Consider the following 19,867-nt stretch of genomic DNA (forward strand, 5'->3'; position numbering starts at 1 on the left):
TCAGAGGGTGTCAAATCCGGTGACAGTGGAGCCCGGCTGAGACATGCCAAGTCGCCAGCTCCTTGATGACCAATCCAACGGTTCGGTAGAGTTTCATTCAGATATTCACGCACTTGGCGACTCCATTGAGGGGGTGCCTCGTCTAGTTGAAAAATAAAGTTGTCTTCGTGCAGCCCCGGAAACAACCAGTTTAGTAGCATAGCGAGATACTGCTGACCGTCAACCGTGTTACCACCAAAGAAGTATGGACCGTAAACAGATGATGGGGATCCAGAATGAGATTTTCACTCTGCAGCGGAGTGTGCGCTGATATGAAACTTCCTGTCAGATTAAAACTGTGTGCCCGACCAAGACTCGAACTCGGGACCTTTGCCTTTCGCGGGCAAGTGCTCTACCAACTGAGCTACCGAAGCACGACTCACGCCCGGTACTCACAGCTTTACTTATGCCAGTACCTCGTCTCCTACCTTCCAAACTTTACAGAAGCTCTCCTGCGCAGGAGTTGCCTTTCGCGGGCAAGTGCTCTACCATCTGAGCTACCGAAGCACGACTCACGCCCGGTACTCACAGCTTTACTTCTGCCAGTACCTCGTCTCCTACCTTCCAAACTTTACAGAAGCTCTCCTGCGCAGGAGAGCTTCTGTAAAGTTTGGAAGGTAGGAGACGACGTACCGGCAGAAGTAAAGCTGTGAGGACCGGGCGTGAGTCATGCTTCGGTAGCTCCGATGGTAGAGCACTTGCCCGCGAAAGGCAAAGGTCCCGAGTTCGAGTCTCGGTCGGGCACACAGTTTTAATGTGCCAGGAAGTTTCATATCAGCGCACACTCCGCTGCAGAGTGAAAATCTCATTCTGGAAACATCCCCCAGGCTGTGGCTAAGCCATGTCTCCACAGTACCCTCTCTTTCAGGAGTGCTAGTTCTGCAAGGTTCGCAGGAGAGCTTCTGTAAAGTTTGGAAGGTAGGAGACGAGGTACTGGCAGAAGTAAAGCTGTGAGTACCGGGCGTGAGTTGTGCTGCAGTAGCTCAGATGGTAGAGCACTTGCCCGCGAAAGGCAAAGGTCCCGAGTTCGAGTCTCGGTCGGGCAAACAGTTTTAATCTGCCAGGAAGTTTCAGATGATGGGGATATCGCACAAAACACATTGACTTTGGGCGAATCTCGTACATGTTCAATGGTTGCATGTGGATTCTGTAGACCCCAAATTCGAAAATTGTGTTTGTTTACCTGACCACTAACATGGAAAGTCGCTGCGTTGTGCGAAAGTCTTATCATTGTCAATAGCATCAAGAATCTCGTTACAAAATGCCACGCGCTTGTTATCAGGAAGCAGAGCTTGTAGCTTGTACGGCTTCATAACCAACCGACGTCTCAAAACAGCCCAAATTGTTGTAGGCAGTTGTGACTCCCGACTGGCACTACGAGTTGTTTTTGAAGGTCTACGTTCGAAAGCAGTTTAAATTCGTGCAACATTTTCTTCAGGAATACTAGGGCGCCCAGAGCTCTTTCTTGTACATACACATCCTGTATCTAGACACCATCTGTGAATGTTCCACCCATTCGGAGGATCAATTTGTTACCAGCCTGAAACGTCTTTGTACTGCAATCACGGAATTGCACTTCGCAAACTGGAGAACAAAAATGATTTCTGCAGCGGAGTAGCCATTATCAACACATGACGGTTACCAAGCAAAACAGAAGACAACTGACATCTAGCGGCTATTAATATAAATTAGACTATGTATTCGTTTCTCCAATAGCCGAGCCGAGACGCAGCGATCTATAGTTTGGACAAAAAATTTTTGGTTTTCTGAAGGCAGTGTTTCCTCTGTACACTTGGTGATGTGTGATAATGTTACAAACTTTTAGGGATGAAGGTAAATTTATTAATTTGAGATGAAGAACCCTGGTCCGGAAACGATAGATTCGAAAGTTATAAGCGAAAATCCTTTTGATACTTCTGACAGTGGAATTTTCTAGTGCAAGTAAGATTTTTGTAAGTTAACCAGACCCGAAAAAGAGTGATGATGTTTTTTAAATAACAAATTTAAATAAAATTGTCAAAAACCCAAGAAAACCCAAGTTATATTTAATTATGAAAACGTAATTAACAAAATGTTACACAGTTACATACTAAATTAAAAATAGCAATCATATTTATCAAAGGCAACAATTTACTATCATAAGCTTTAACTTTACGTAGAATCGTAATGGCTGAACAGTACAATTTAGCCCGTTTTGGAAGCATGCAGAACTTTATAGACCTACACTAATTTCTCGACTTTCTTCGTTCCTAAATTATTTCTTAATTTTAACCACACAAGCCCGTGGATGGAGAAGTTTCTCTGGATGGATGCACTTTTTTTGTTGTTTTCAGCATCATTATCTTCCACCTTTCGTTTGGATGGAACATTTGTTACAATTGCATCAGAAAACATAGTTGCAGGAAAATAATCGGAATCAGCAATCCTGAAAAGCACTTGTCAGAGAAGATGAGTAGCATCTTGATAAACAGTAACTTTGCCAAGACACTGATAATGTTAGCATGGACTTGTTCGGAGCGCTCTCCTAGAATTTCAACATACTTTTATTGATTAGCAATAAAGGTTCGTAGGCAACCATGCAGGGAATTTCATCTAGTAGAGTTTGGGAGCAGCGGTGTAAGATTATTATTTTCCTTTAACCAACCGTGTCGCTCAGGCGGTTCCGAAAGCACTTACGAGCTTCACCAATATGCTAATTACAGTTCTGTTGAATGATTATGGCGCCAATCTCCACTAGGGAAATAAATAATCAAGCTGCAGCCTCTAGTACATAATCAGTTACCTTCGCCAAGTTTTCCAATGTACTGAAACATGCCTGGTAATTTTAGGATATTCAGAGGACTACCTGCCATAATTTGGGAATCCTGCCGAATTTTGTTTAATATTGTGGTGTCCATTGTGTGTATTATGTGAAGAAATTTCGTACATTTACTGTGCACTGTGTTTAAAACTGTATGTTTTAAGCTTTTCTTTATAGATAATCATTCTGATGATTTTGTATCATCACAATAGCGAGTCACTTATATTTTCAAGTTTCAAAATATACGTACGTGAAACAGTAAACTAAGAAAAAAGCTTGAATTAAGAATTTAAAAGGACAAATTAAAACATAAAACAAAAATAAGTATAACACATAATTAAAATAATAAGCAATGTTTAGATATTTTTCTTAGGTATGTTGAAAATACTCTGACAGCACATTGTGTACAGCTTGTTTTCCTAAAACGGTGTTTCAGAAACCAGATTCATTACACATGAGTGAATGTGGTGTGAAGGGTTCTTTAGTTTGTGTTGTAAAGAAAGTTTTCAATTTTCAAAATTAATTAATGGTGGTGGGGTATTTTGCAAAATTTCAAATTCTTGCAAAAGCTGGTTATACAGCTTTCAAGAACGTTAACTGCATATCAACTTTTATATGGTTCAAATGGCTCTGAGCACTATGCGACTTAACTTCTAAGGTCATCAGTCGCCTAGAACTTAGAACTAATTAAATCTAACTAACCTAAGGACATCACACACATCAATGTCCGAGGCAGGATTCGAACCTGCGACCGTTGCGGTCGCTCGGCTCCAGACTGTAGCGCCCAGAACCGCACGGCCACTCCGGAACTTTTATATGAAATACTTCTTTTATACATCATGGTTTCGAAGATACTTTATGTGCCAAATTACCTTTTGGGGTGCCTTTTACCGCTTAAAAGTGAAATTTGATAAAAGCGCAAAAATACGTACTGCGTTATTTTGACTCCTATACATACCCAACTTTCATCAAGATCGGTTATTCACATCTAAGAACATTCCCTTGTTAGCGGAAACCGCACTTCCAGTATATTAATACGTTCCAAATATACACTACTGGCCATTAAAATTGTTACACCACGAAGATGACGTGCTACATACGCGAAATTTAACCGACAGGAAGAAGATGCTGTGACATGCAAATGATTAGATTTTCAGAGCATTCACACAAGGTTGGCGCCGGTGGCGACCCCTACAACGTGCTGACATCAGAAAAGTTTCCAGCCGATTTCTCATACACAAACAGCAGTTGACCGGCGTTGCCTGGTGAAACGTTGTTGTGATGCCTCGTGTAAGGAGGAGAAATGCGTACTATCACGTTTCCGACTTTGATAAAGGTCGGATTGTAGCCTATCGCGATTGCGGTTTATCGTATCGCGACATTGCTGCTCGCGTTGGTCGAGATCCAATGACTGTTACCATAATATGGAATCGGTGGATTCACGAGGGTAATACGGAACGCTGTGCTGGATCCCAACGGCCTCGTATCACTAGCATGGCTGTAATGGATCGTGCAGCCACGTCTCGATCCCTGAGTAAACAGATGGGGACGTTTGCAAGACAACAACCACCTGTGCGAACAGTTCGACGGCATTTGCAGCAGCATGAGCAGCTCGGATACCATGGCTGCGGTTCCCCTTACGCTGCATCATAAACAGGAGCACCTCCCATGGTGTACTCGACGACGAACCTGGGTGCACGAATGGCAAAACGCCATTATTTCGGATGAATCCAGGTTCTGTTTACAGCATCATGATGGTCGCATCCGTCTTTGGTGACATCGCGGTGAATGCTCATTGAAAGCGTGTATTCGTCATCGCCATACTGGCGTTATCACCCAGCGTGATGGTATAGGGTGCCATTGGTTACACGTTTCGGTCACTTCTTGTTCGCATTGACGGCACTTTGAACAGTGGACGTTACATTTCACATGTGTTACGACCCGTGGCTCTACCCTTCATTCGAGTCCTGCGAAACCCTACATTTCAGCAGGATAATGCACGACCGCATGTTGGAGGTCCTGTACGGGCCTTTCTGGATACAGAAAATGTTCAACTGCTGCCCTGGCCACCACATTCTCCATATGTCTCACTAATTGAAAACGTCTGGTCAATGGTGGCCGAGCAACTGGCTCGTCACAATACGCCAGTCACTACTCTTGATGAACTGTGGTATCGTGTTGAAGCTGCATGGACAGCTGTACCTGTACACGCCATCCAAGCTCTGTTTGAGTCAATGCCCAGGCGTATCAAGCCGTTATTACGGGCAGAGGTGGTTGTTCTGGGTACTGCTTTCTCAGGATCTATGCACCTAAATTGCGTGAAAATGTAATCACATGTCACTTCTAGTATAATATATTTGTCCAATGAATACCAGTTTATCATCTGCATTTCTTCTTGGTGTAGCAATTTTAATGGCCAGTAGTGTACTTCTGGGTGAACTTTGCAGCCTCGCCCTTCATATGCGAAACACGTTGTTCTGTTTCGACACAGTCCATCCAGATAGGCCAGCGCATTAAAACGCTGCTTCCGGGAATCGGAGAGGCGCCCATGCCCCAAGCCGAATCCACCTGCGGCCAGCCTCGATGTGTTTTTATGCGGTTTTCCACATCCAACTAGACGAATATCTGGCTGGTTATCACGTCCCACCCCAGACACACGAACATTTAGACAACGATCTCACACATGAGCATGAGAGTTTCTCCAGACGCAGACAAACGGGATACGCGAATGCCGTCCGAGGGGGTTAGACCATCCCCGTGCATATTTTCACTAACATTGCTAAAATCCATAAAACAATATCGGCACCGTTGTCGAAAGGCACAAGGGAAAAGTTCTTGAAGATACAACCATGAGTACGTATGACGCCACAGCCATGTTTATAGCACAAGAAGGAAACAAAATCTAAAAGGAACGTTGCCCTTTGAACTTTATTCACGAACTGAATTAACTGCTTTAATACAAACGAGAGATTAGCTGGCAACAGTATCTAGTAGATTACGTGAACATGTATAACATTTTCAGTCTGAAGATAAATTTACGAATGGATTACCTAATATAATGAAGGTCAAATGTTATCTTGCTATATTTGTCAAACCTTTTAATCTTTCATGGATAAAACGTATGTATGCTAGAAGCCAATAATAAAATAATAATAAAAAAAACTTGCTGAAATGAACTCTGGTAGCCATAATGTTACGTAATTTTTTTATTTGCGAAACACGTTTCGGTCGTTGACTACTCGAATCTTACTGACTTTTCCTGCACTAATCTCACTTAATTTCTATTTAATTCCTTGCTCCTAGAAGCAGAAGAAAACTTACCGTCGTCTATGTCGCCGTTTTCCACATCCAGGTCTTCCCCGTTAAGATCTGTAACAACAGGAAAATAGTCATCAGTTGAAATGCTGAGTAAAAGACAGCTCGAAGAGATGCAGCCATAATTGCTAACGTTAGTCATATAGCTCCTTGATCCCTGCAACAATGGCACAATTTTTGTTTCAGTTATTATTGGTTTCACGCAAGGCTCATTTCATCAGACATTGTTATGTGACATAATTAGAGAAGCAGGACATTTATCGGACTACACTACAAAATTAAAATATTAAATGGTGTATAAAACCAAATTACAGTGTTGGCCATTACAAATGAAACACTAGCAAGTAGAACAGAAAACAAAATTTTACTCATTGTGCGTGTGACGGCAAACAGTTGTACTTTGCCTGTCTAACGAACTTCAGGAAGAACATGAATTTGAGTTTCAATATTTTACGTAATTACAAACGGCTTTCCGACTTAAAATGCTGACATAACGTTCTCGTTAAGAGGCGTAGTCTTACGTTAAAGCTCGAACACAATTAGTCAAGTATTGGCAGTTGCAAATCTGGTGTGGGTCTTGAGGGCAGCGTAAGTCACAGCGCACAAATTCGTCAGATTACAATCATCTAGAATTTCAGGATGAGGACACTTATCAATTCACAATAAACTTTACATAATTTCAGACCTTTTCCAAACTTTTCTCGCCTGCAGTTGCACAAACATTGAAGGGAAAACTGTTTATCACTTACTAAACGTTTGAACCCTTTCTACGATACTATTAAACGATCACTTTTTCGAAACACGTAATGGTCTCCCATTGCAACGCATAAGCTTGAAATTTGACCGAAAGGTTTGTGTAAGGTGGGTAGGACGTCAAACGGGCCGACTTGGAGCGGGAGAGGCACCACATGACATTTTAATTTCCACTGTCTATACTTTTGCAAATAAATTCATAAAACTTACAACAGCATGACCGGGAAGGATTCAGCAAGTCCTTTACTGACTCACTCTGTCTACATTGCTGTACCACCTCGCGCAGGCGAGCAAAATATACTACTCCTGTTGAGCGCTAGTCGCTTGGGGTTGATGAAATAATGTATGGCGTAGAGCATGGGCGTCCACAGAAGTTTCTCCAGGAGTGAGCAAAATATAAAATTTCCCCTTTTTACATAACCGATTCGGTGAGTTACACAATGTGTTGAGCCTCAGGAGCTAAATTTGAGCAGAAGTACACAAACCTTATTGTAGGTCAAACGATTCGTAGTTGTCAAATTACACAACATCAAAAATGCTACGCCAAGAAGAAGTACAGATGATAAACGCGTATTCATTGGACAGATATATTATACTAGAAGTGACATGTGATTACATTTTCACGCAGTTTGGGCACATAGACCCTGAGAAATTAGTACCCAGAACAACCACCTCCGGCCGTAATAACGGCCTTGATACGCCTGGGCATTGAGTCAAACAGAGCTTGGATGGCGTGTACAGGTACAGCTGCCCATGCAGCTTCGATGCGATACCACAGTTCATGAAGAGTAGTGACTGGCGTATTGTGACGAGCCAGTTGCTCGGCCACCATTGACCAGACGTTTTCAGTTGGTGAGAGATCTGGAGAATGTGCTGGCCAGGGCAGCAGTCCAATATTTTCTGTATCCAGAAAGGCCCTTACAGGACCTGCAACATGCGGTCGTGCATTATCCTGATGAAATGAAGGGTTTCGCAGGGACCGATTGAATGGTAGAGCCACGGGTCGTAACACATCTGAAATGTAACGTCCACTGTTCAAAGTGCCGTCATTGCGAACAAGATGTGACCGAGACGTGTAACCAATGGCACCTATCACGCCGGGTGATACGCCAGAATGGCGATGACGAATACACGCCTCCAATGTACATTCACCGCGATGTCGCCAAACACGGATCCGACCATCATGATGCTGTAAACAGAACCTGGATTTATTAGAAAAAATGACGTTTTGCCATTCGTTCACCCAGGTTCGTCGTCGAGTACACCATCGCAGGCGCTCCTGTCTGTGATGCAGCGTCAAGGGTAACCGCAGCCGCGGTCTCCGAGCTGATAGTCCGTCCTGCTGCAAACGTCGTCGAACTGTTCGTGCAGATGGTTGTTGTCTTGCAAACGTCCCCATCTGTTGACTGAGGGATCGAGACGTGGCTGCGCGATCCGTTACAGCCATGCGGATAAGATGCCTGTCATCTCGACCGCTAGTGATACGAGGCCGTTGGGATCCAGCACGGCGTTCCGTATTACCCTCCTGAACCCACCGATTCCATATTCTGCTAACTGTCATCGGATCTCGACCAACGCGAGCAGGAATGTCGCGATACGGTAAACCGCAATCGCGATAGTCTACAATCCGACCAGTATCAAAGTCGGAAACGTGATGGTACGCATTTGTCCTCCTTACACGAGACATTACAACAACGTTTCACCGGGCAACGACGGTCAGCTGCTGTTTGTGTATGAGAAATCGGTTGGAATCTTTCCTTGTGTCAGCACGTTATAGGTGTCGCCACCGGCGGCAACCCTGTGTGAATGCTGTGAAAAGCTAATTATTTGCATATCACAGCATCTTCTTCCTGTCGGTTAAATTTCGCGTCTGCAGCACGTCATCTTTGTGGTGTAACAATTTTAATGGCCAGTAGTGTAATATTATTAAGGTAGATTAATTTGATATCTTAATTTTAAGCTTATTCAGCTGTGTACGAAAAGTAAATCTTTGATGTTATTAATATGAATATATACGCCACCTTTTTGTTTCAAGGATATAAAATTTTATCCTCATGTGATTAAATCCAGTGTACGCAACAATTTATGAAATAAAGCTTGAAAATGCTTACAAAAAGTTATTTATAGCCCCGTGATATGGTATGTAACGAAAATTGAAAATATGGAACAGGAAAAGTCAGAATGGCTGAGCATATCCTTTTCAGTGACAACAAAAATTACTAATACTCCTGTAAGCGGAGGAAGAGGCTGGAAAAAAACTTTTATTAGATTTGATATCATGTACAACACTTTCTTCGTTTACAAAACACATCTGATCATGTTAATGGATTTACTTCATCACTTTCATGCTTTGTATTTTTTCATATTGGGCAGCATAACTAAAGGTGAACAAAATCTGTTTTGAAAACTCCGTTTTTTGTCTTGGTGACATAAGACCTATAACCGACTAAATGAACGTGAAAAATAATCGAGAACTACACCCAAATTGAATCTACAGAATAGACGGACACCTTTGGACTAAACCAAGCCTGTCACACTGCTGTGCACTTATACCAACTGGACTGCACAATCCGTAGCTCTGTAACTGCATTCGGTGCTGTGTTATACCCCATGGAGTTGACCTAGTTCCTGCAGAGGACATCTTTTCGACCATGAAATTTTACAGCTTTTTCTTTTCTTTATGTACGGAGATAGTAACTGTTCTCGAAAGAAGAGATAGTAACTGTTCTCGAAAGAACAGATACCATTGATGACTGTGCAGCTTCCCAAGAATAAATGATAATTAATTGAAACCCTCCTGCCGACAGGTGTTGTTGATATACCTCGATGGAAACAGCTGAAAATGTGTGCCCCAACCGGGACTCGAACCTGGGATCTCCTGCTTACATGGCAGACGCTCTATCCCTCTGGGCCACCGAGGACACAGATGAATAGCGCGACTGCAGGGACTTATCCCTTGCACACTTCCCGTGAGACCCACATTCCCAACTGTTCACAATCTACATACGTAATGTACCTAATAGGTCCAGAATGAGATTTTCACTCTGCAGCGGAGTGTGCGCTGATATGAAACTTACTGGCAGATTAAAACTGTGTGCCGGGCCGAGACTCGAACTCTGTACCTTTGCCTTTCACGGGCAAGTGCTCTACCAACTGAGCTACCCAAGAACGATTCACGTCCCCTTCTCACAGCTCAGGGGCGTGTTCATGCGATGTGCGAATGATGATAAGTGTTGTTATAATTTCTAGCGAAATCCATAGATTCAGACTACAAGAGCGAAAATAAACGATGAACGGGAATAACAGATAAGAAAGATTACATATTATCTTACCAGCGTATCCAAGAGATTGAGATTTTGAGAGAAAATTTTTGCCAGTCGTACAGTCCCCGGATAGCAGCCACTTAATTCTGTTATCGTAATAGCGCGGAAAACGCGTTGTACGAAGACGTAATAACGCCTAACCGGGGATTAAACGCGGGATAACTAAACCGGTGATTCTGGCAGGGTTAGTGAATTTAACTGGAGAATAGATTTTCACAGTGGCAAGAATAGTTATAGAATTAGTGATGACAAAATTGTTTGTTGCAACGAGGAAGCGGAAGAAGCGGGGTCATCACACAAACTATATGGAAGAATATGACGATTCCACATTTATATAAAAAATTTCGTACTATTACTTTTCGATCTCATCCTTGAGAAACTGGAGCGTGTGAATGAAATGTGAAACTATTTCCTAACATAGAACTTTTCGCTTGTAGTAAGCCTAATAGGCATTTGATATTGGTACTTCGTGAATTATATTGTTATGTTATTTATGTAAATGAAGTACATAAAAATTACCATTTGTGACAAAACAGACTCGCTTATTTGGCCTGTGTTACAACTGATATATTAGAAATGCTTATTTCGTTTTACAGTGAAATGAATACCCCTAACTGCATACAGGCATTGATATAAGTCAACGGGGACAGTTGAAAATGTGTGCCCCGATCGGGACTCGAACCCGGGATCTCCTGCTTACATGGCAGACGCTCAATCCATCTTTTTTGTTTTTTAATCTCATTTTATTCGCTTTCGTTCGTTGCACCTGCTGGGGGCGGACGTCGCAAGACACCCGTTTAAGGGAAGCCGGAGGTGGTCAAATCCAAAAAATTACGATCTTTTTTTTTCCTACCGAAAATTAATTGGAACATTCCTCTTTAATGTAAGCTTTGAATTATTGTTCTACTCGCTCTAGAAGTGGAGTTATTACCAATTTCCCCCACGCCTGCAGAGGAAATGGGCGGCCGCTGAATGCATCTAACACCCTCTCGTGACTTCCTGGCGAACTGCTTGGGATTTTCTCGGCCTGTTACGCATACAGCGAGTGTGCAAGGGTTGGCTACATTGTTTTCTGTGACAAATATTACCCGTATTTCCTTACAGCTTACTCCTATTTTCCTCAGAATTTCGAACATCTTGCTCCATTTAATATTGTCGTACACTTTTGTTCTGGTTACGATGCCACGTTTTAGCAACCATGTATATAAGAAGAGGAAGAATGTAGGGAAAAGAAAATTAACACTAATACCAAGTTGCGATACTACAATGAATAAGAGCGCGGAACATCGTCTCTTTGCTGTTTGCTGTTTCGAATTAGTTCAGTGTTGCGCCTGTTGTTGGTAGTATTATACTTCTTGCGTAAAGCGGGTAATATGCAGTATGCACAAGAATCACGAGGGAACAATAAAACCAATTTTTCATGAGAGCACAGCCAGAATTGTTACACAAATGTCTGCACGGAAAGACGCAGAATCCTAATGAGAGCGTCAACAATTTGATTTGGAAAGTGGTTCCTAAAAGGGTGTTTGTAAGCATAAAAACACTGCAGTTTGGCATTTATGATGCAATAGCAACCTACAACCAAGGAAACAGTGTGAAGTGTGAAGTTCTGAAGGCATTAGGATTTACAGCTGGGGTGAACACTGTACGAGCACTAAGAAATATTGACACAGAAAGGATAAGAGGAGCAGAAAGAAGAGAAAGGCATATGAAGTATGATGGAACAACAGGCCAGAAAAGAAGACAGAGGAGGAAGCTTTTGGAGGATGAAGAAGAAGACCCTGATAATCCATCCTATAGTGCAGGAATGTATTGAGAAACTTTGATAGCCATATCCCGTAAATTAGAATTTTTCGAATATAAGGAACATTTTCTCAAACTCCCCTCAAGCTAGAGAGATGAAATTTTTATACAGCACTCCTAGTGGTCAAACTTACATTGTAACACAGCCATTTGGCAATATGTTCAGTAGTTTCATTTCAGTTTAATTATAAAGCAATTATTTGTAAAAAAGTTTGGGTCATTAATAAAAAAAATAATTGGAAGGAAACTAGAAAAGATACTCCAAAATCCCTCTGTCATAACTGCAATACTAAACCACAATATATGTAAAAAAAAATTCAAATTTTTCTATTTGGTAGTTTATGAATAAATGTTCCTCAAACTTAGTGATTTTAACATGGGCAGCATAGGCACCTCCGGCTCCCCTTAAGTTCGTCGTTGATCGGTTATCTCAGTTTTTTTTTTTATTGCAGAGGGCAGCTAACCCCCTGACCGAACACACTGAGCTACCGTGCCGGCGTGTGAGCTATCATAAGTTACATTATTCGGCGCCTCCACCAGAATAATGTCACGTAGAAGAAGGTGTAATTAGATGAATGACGAACACTAACATCACTTAACGAAGGTTTATTCAGCACTTGCACGTACAAGAGCTTGGAGCGAAGTGCCTCCGGCCAGAACACATACATCCCATCTGAGCCATCGAGGACACAGAGGATAGTGCGACTGCACTGTATCTGTTCTTCTGGCACGCCTCCCGTGAGATCCACCATTCCCAAATTATTGTCCCGCACTATATTCATAGAGCCCCTGTCCATTATACTCATTACTAGCCGCTTTTTGCCGATTCCCGTAAGAGTTCGGGCACTGTTTTTGCATCCGCACAGAAGACGATGGCCAAATTTCCGGTGAGCCTTAACTATATGGATCTGTTCTTTCGGACATGTCCGAAAGAACCGATACCATCGGTGACCATGCAGCTCGTTAGAATGAGATTACAATGAAATGAATACCCCGAGGCGTTGATATAAGTCAACGGGGACAGTTGAAAATGTGTGCCCCAACCGGGACTCGAAACCGGTATCTCCTGCTATTTCGTTTTATCTAGCAGACAGTGACAAAATAGACGTAATCGAGAAACGACACCAGCCTTAGGTGCTGTTCTTATTAACAGTTTTTTTTAGTACTAGGCAACGACATTTTGATTTTTTATATAGCAAAATAATTGACAAACTTTGAGGAGGTAAGTCCGCAGCTCGTGGTCGTGCGGTAGCGTTCTCGCTTCCCGCGCCCGGGTTCCCGGGTTCGATTCCCGGCGGGGTCAGGGATTTTCCCTGCCTCGTGATGACTGGGTGTTGTGTGATGTCCTTAGGTTAGTTAGGTTTAAGTAGTTCTAAGTTCTTGGGGACTGATGACCATAGCTGTTAAGTCCCATAGTGCTCAGAGCCATTGAGGAGGTAATAGATTCTTTCTCAGTTAGGACAGTATGCCGCGTAAAGTTGTAGCAAGATTAGAGAGAAGAATATGCTGGCACGCAAGGATTGAAGAAAACTGTACTGTCTGGATTGTCTCTTGTCTTTGCTAGTTTTATGTTTCCTGTATTTAATCTGATGTCATACAAAAGAGAAAGTTAGGTAAGAGAATGTAAATTTCCTGAAGGGTACTTATTCTCCCAACCACAAATAATATCACCCAGTATTAGAATTATTTTAAGAGGGATAGGATGTCAAACCGGCCGACTGGGAGCAGGAGAGGCGCCACAGGACATTTTAATTTCCACTGTCCTGAATATAGGTTTGATGGCTTCAATTGCAAAATACACATGTTTCAATTCATGGAGCGAAGCACAGTGACGTGCGATAGAAGAATGCTGTTTGAAAAGGTGTGGCACTGCACTCTGGCACACTTAAGACCAAATAACAACGTCTCACCTTTCCTTGAAAATATATGTTTATACATTAAACCCTTACGAAAGATTTACCGAGCGAGCTGGCTCAGTGGTTAGACGCTGGACTCGCATTCGGGAGGACGACAGTTCAATCCCGCGTCCGGCCATCCTGATTTAGGTTTTCCGTGATTTCCCTAAATCACTCCAGGCCAATGCCGGGATGGTTCCTCTGAAAGGGCACGGCCGACTTCCTTCCCCATCCTTCCCTAATCCAATGAGACCGATGACCACGCTGTCTGGTCTCCTTCCCCAAACCCACCACAACCTTAAGAAAGATGTGCGCAACTAAATGAATATATTTTCGAAAAACAATTTTTTTTTAAATTTCTAATGTCCTATCTCAAACGCTCCAGGGAGGAGGGGGGGGGGGGGGCGTGCCAATATCAGGTTTTTGCCCCGGTTCGGAAATATCGTAGATCTGGGGCTGGATTTAGTACCTAAAACATGAGCATGACGAAATTTCGTGAGAGAGATTTTTGTATTGCCAGTATGTGGGCAATCGCGCTGCGAAGTCCGAGTGCACGAATTTTTCTTCGCCCTGTATGCCCGCATCTCGTGGTCGTGCGGTAGCGTTCTCGCTTCCCACGCCCGGGTTCCCGGGTTCGATTCCCGGCGGGGTCAGGGATTTTTTCTGCCTCGTGATGGCTGGGTGTTGTGTGCTGTCCTTAAGTTAGTTAGGTTTAAGTAGTTCTAGGGGACTGATGGCCATAGATGTTAAGTCCCATAGTGCTCAGAGTCATTTGAACAATTTTTTTCACCCTGTATAGTAGTATAGCTTAAGCCACGTCTCCAAACAGCAACGGTCTCAACAAATTAGCTGTCGACGAAATAGCAGTGTTTATGATTGCGTAAGCCAACTTCCGCGTGTATTTCCTAGCAGCATTGCGTCCCTGCGATAGCATTCGGCCGCCGGACGCTTCGGCGGTGTCTAAACAGCCGAAATAATCGGGTCAAGCTCCCCCGGTCACGTAAACAGACGCGCCAGTATCTGGCGCTTTTGACCAGTGTGACGTCACGTCTGCGATCGCGAGGCCAATAAACTCTGCGACCGTTGCGCGGCAGTCCAGAGGGGATGGGGCGCGCGTCTGCGTGCTGTCAACGACACTTCCAAGGCCGTCTGCACACTTATCTCCACCGCCGACCAGATTGCTATTATGACATCACCCCATTCTACATTATCCGCTGTGCTGAAGACAGCATCGAGAACAATGTGCGTACCATCTTAGTACAGAGCTGGTACACATTTCACAGACAGTAATCCTCGGCATTGGCCCCCAAGAGGAGTTTGCAGGGCCTCTGCGGGCACTGTCAAATTAGCCTACTTTATGTACCTTCATCTCTGGAACCAATGAAGATAACACTCTTCACTCCAAAATTTGTACAGGTATCTTCTCCATGTTATTTATGTCTTCTTTTTTTGTCATCAGTCTACTGACTGGTTTGATGCGGCCTGCCACGAATTCCTTTCCTGTGCTAACCTCTTCATCTCAGAGTAGCACTTGCAACCTACGTCCTCAATTATTTGCTTAACGTATTCCAATCTCTGTCTTCCTCTACAGTTTTTGCCTTCTACAGCTGCCTCTAGTACCATGGAAGCCATTCCCTCATGTCTTAGCAGATGTCCTATCATCCTGTTCCTTCTCCTTATTAGTGTTTTCCACATATTCCTTTCCTCTCCGATTCTGCGTAGAACCTCCTCATTCCTTACCTTATCAGTCCACCTAATTTTCAACATTCGTCTATAGTACCACATCTCAAATGCTTCGACTCTCTTCTGTTCCGGTTGTCCCGCAGTCCATGTTTCACTACCATACAATGCTGTACTCCAGACGTACATCCTAAGAAATTTCTTCCTCAAATTAAGGCCGGTATTTGATATTAAAAGACTTCTCTTGGCCACAAATGCCTTTTTTGCCATAGCGAGTCTGCTTTTGATGTCCTCCTTGCTCCGTCCGTCATTGGTTATTTTACTGCCTAGGTAGCAGAATTCCTTAACTTCATCGACTTCGTGACCATCAATCCTGATGTTAAGTTTCTCGCTGTTCTCATTTCTACTACTTCTCATTACCTTCTCTTTCTCCGATTTACTCTCAAACTATACTGTGTACTCATTACACTGTTCATTCCGTTCAGCAGATCATTTAATTCTTCTTCACTTTCACTCAGGATAGCAATGTCATCAGCGAATCGTATCATTGATATCCTTTCACCTTGTATTTTAATTCCACTCCTGAACCTTTCTTTTATTTCCATCATTGCTTCCTCGATGTACAGATTGAAGAGTAGGGGCGAAAGGCTACAGCCTTGTCTTACACCCTTCTTAATACGAGCACTTCGTTCTTGATCGTCCACTCTTATTATTCCCTCTTGGTTGTTGTATATATTGTATATGAACCGTCTCTCCCTATAGCTTACCTATACTTTTTTCAGAGTGTCTACTGAACCAGAATTAAAAGATGAGCTACAAAAGACAGAGAGATACATATGCATTTTGAATTATGCTATTTGTTATTACAAATTGCCCTAGATGTCTGTCTATTCAAATTATTGCTATGGTTGCTATGGTTGTGCTTCTGTTGGAGCAGAATGTTATAATGAAAGAGGTGCCAAAGTTTCATATACACTATGTGATCAAAAGTATCCGGACACCCCCAAAAGACATAGGTTTTTCACATTAGTTATATTGTGCTGCCATCTAACGACAGGTGCTCCATATCAGCGACCTTAGTAGTCATTAGCCATCGTGAGAGAGCAGAATGAGGCAGTCTGCGGAACTCACGAACTTCGAACGTGGTCAAGTGATTGGATGTCACTTGTGCCATGCGTCTGTACGTGAGATTTCCGCACTCCTAAACATCCCTAGGTCCATTGTTTCCGATGTCATACTGAAGTGGAAACGTGAAGGGACACGTACAGCACAAAAGCGTACAGGCCGACCTCGTCTGTTGACTGACAGGGACCGCCGACAGTTGAAGAGGGTCGTAATGTGTAATAGGCAGACATCTATCCAGACCACCACACAGGAATTCCAAACTGCATCAGAATCCACTGCAAATACTATGACAGTTAGGCGAGAGGTGAGAAAACTTGGTTTTCACGGTCGAGCGGCTGCTCATAAGCCACATATCACGCCGGTAAATGCCAAGTGACGTCTCGCTTGGTGTAGGGAGTGTAAACGTTGGACGATTGAACAGTGGGAAAAGGTTGTGTGGAGTGACGAATGACGGTACAAAGTGTCGCGATACTATGGCAGGATGTAGGTACGGCGAATGCCCGGTGCATGTGTAGTGCCAACAGTAAAATCCGGAGGCTGTGGTATTTTGATGTAATCGTGTTTTTCATGGAGGGGGCTTGTACCCCTTGCTGTTTTGCGTGGCACTATCAGAGCAGAGGCCTACATTGATATTTTAAGCACCTTCTTGCTTCCCACTGTTGAAGAGCAATTTGGGGATGGGGATTGCATTTTTCAACACAGTCGACCATCTGTTCATAATTCACGGCCTGTGACGGAGTGTTTAGACGACAGTAACATCCCTGTAATGGGCTGGCCTGCACAGAGTTCTGACCTAAATACACTCCTGGCCATTACAATTGCTACACCAACAAGAAATGCAGATGATAAACGGGTATTCATTGGACAAGTATGTCATACTAGAACTGACATGTGATTACATATTCACGCAATTTGGGTGCATAGATCCTGAGAAATCAGTACCCAGAACAACCACCTCTGGCCGTAATAACGGCCTTGATACGCCTGGGCATTGAGTCAAACAGAGCTTGGATGGCGTGTACAGGTACAGCTGCCCATGCAGCTTCAACACGATACCACATTTCACCGAGAGTAGTGACTGGCGTATTGTGGCGAGCCAGTTGCTCGGCCACCATTGACCAGACGTTTTCAATTGGTGAGAGATCTGGAGAATGTGCTGGGCAGGGCAGCAGTCGAACAGTTTCTGTATCCAGAAGGGCCCGTACAGGGCCTGCAACATGCGGTCGTGCATTATTCTGCTGAAATGTAGGGTTTCGCAGGGATCGAATGAAGGGTAGAGCCACGGGTCGTAACACATCTGAAATGCAACGTCCACAGTTCAAAGTGCCGTCAATGCGAACAAGAGGTGACCGAGACGTGTAACCTATGGCATCTCATACCATCACCCCAGATGATACGCCAGTATGGCGATGACGAATACACTCTTCCAATGTGTGTTCATCGCGATGCCGCCACACACGGATGCGACCATCATGATGCTATAAACAGAACCTGGATTCATCCGAAAAAATGACGTTTTGCCATTGGTTCATCCAGGTTCGTCGTTGAGTACACCATCGCAGGCGCCCCTGTCTGTGATGCAGCGTCAAGGGTAACCGCAGCAATGGTCATCGAGCTGATAGTCTATGCTGCTGCAAACGTCATCGAACTGTTCGTGCAGATGGTTGTTGTCTTGTAAACGTCCCCATCTGTTGACTCACGGATCGAGTCGTGGCTGCACGTTACAGCCATGGGGATAAGATGCCTGTTATCTCGACTGCTAGTGATAGGAGGCCGTTGGGATCCAGCACGGCGTTCCGTATTACCCTCCTGAACCCACCGTTTCCATATTCTGCTAACAGTTGTTGGATTCCGACCAACGCAAGCAGCAGTGTCGCGATACGACAAACCGCAATCGTGATAGACTACAATCTGACCTTTATCAAAGTCGGAAATGTGATGGTACGCATTTCTCCTCCTTACACGAGGTATCACAACAACGTTTCACCAGGCAACGCCGGTCAACTGTTGTTTGTGTATGAGAAATCGGTTGGAAACTTTCCTCATGTCAGCACGTTGTAGGTGTCGCCACCGGCGCCATCCTTGTGTGAATGCTGTGAAAAGCTAATCATTTGCATATCACAGCATCTTCTTCCTGTCGGTTAAATTTCGCGCCTGTAGAACGTCATCTTCGTGGTGTAGCAATTTTAATGGCCAGTAGTGTACTATAGAACACTTTTGGAACGCCGACTTCGTGCCAGGTCTCACCGACCGACATCGATACCTCAGGGCAGCACTCCGTGAAGAGTGGGCTGCCATTCCCCAAGAAACCTTCCAGCACCTGACTGAACGTATGGCTGCGAGTGTGGAAGCCGTCGTCAAGGCTAAGGGTGGGCCAACACCATATTGAATTCCAGCATTACCGTTGAAGGGCGCCACGAACTTGTAAGTCATTTTCAGCCAGGTGTCCGTATACTATTGATCACATAGTAGTTTTTGATGCAAAAAAAATGAAGCATGAAAATGTCGTTTTGAGAAAATCCCCTTGAAAGTTTAAAATGATAAAAATAGACTTGTAATTTTAAATTAAATGTCAGAAACACCCAGCATAGTGAGCGTCATCATATTTGCCAGCTTCCTTCTCTAAAAGATTCTTTCTTCCGACTGACCTTGCCTCTTTGGTGGTGAACACAGCTCCACACTTTGCAGGGTCGAGTCTCAACTTGTCCAATAAATTCAAGCCCTTTACTGTACGGTAGCCTGGAGTGATGTTGTACAACTCTTATTCTTCCCATGATTCGATAATTAAATGGAATACAGCATCACTAACTCCCCATTTTAGTGTCTTGAGCTCTATAAAAACCTTTTTGGGAACTAATGTCCAGATATCGTTTTTGAATGACTCGTTAGGATTCTGTGTTCGCCCATGTAGACACTTTTGGAGAAGGTCTGGGTGAGCTAGGTCTCTATAAATTGGCGTGATTGCTTCCATAACAGCGTCAGGAATATTCTTGAGTTCAAAAGACTCCTGAAACTTCAGCCTTCCGGAATTTACACCATGATTCAGGTCCAGGTGGGCAGAGTGAATGTGTCCAGTTTCTATCGGTTGCAAGTTTGTGGAAGTACGAGGCCCAGACTGCTTAGCTCATACTTTC

At 43.6% G+C, this 19,867-nt stretch overlaps 1 protein-coding gene across 2 annotated transcripts in view; it reads right to left on the reverse strand.

The window, feature by feature from the left end:
* The window catches only part of LOC126109845 (collagen alpha-1(I) chain-like), a 269,369-nt gene that overhangs the window by 218,898 nt on the left and 30,604 nt on the right, over window positions 1-19,867 (reverse strand). For both annotated transcript variants that reach the window (XM_049914904.1, XM_049914903.1), the window contains exon 2: window positions 6,161-6,208. In XM_049914904.1, the coding sequence (XP_049770861.1) occupies window positions 6,161-6,208 (48 nt within the window). The remainder of the gene's footprint in view (window positions 1-6,160; window positions 6,209-19,867) is intronic.

The sequence above is a fragment of the Schistocerca cancellata genome, chromosome 12 (genome assembly GCF_023864275.1).
Source record: "Schistocerca cancellata isolate TAMUIC-IGC-003103 chromosome 12, iqSchCanc2.1, whole genome shotgun sequence".
NCBI classification, from domain to species: domain Eukaryota; kingdom Metazoa; phylum Arthropoda; class Insecta; order Orthoptera; family Acrididae; genus Schistocerca; species Schistocerca cancellata.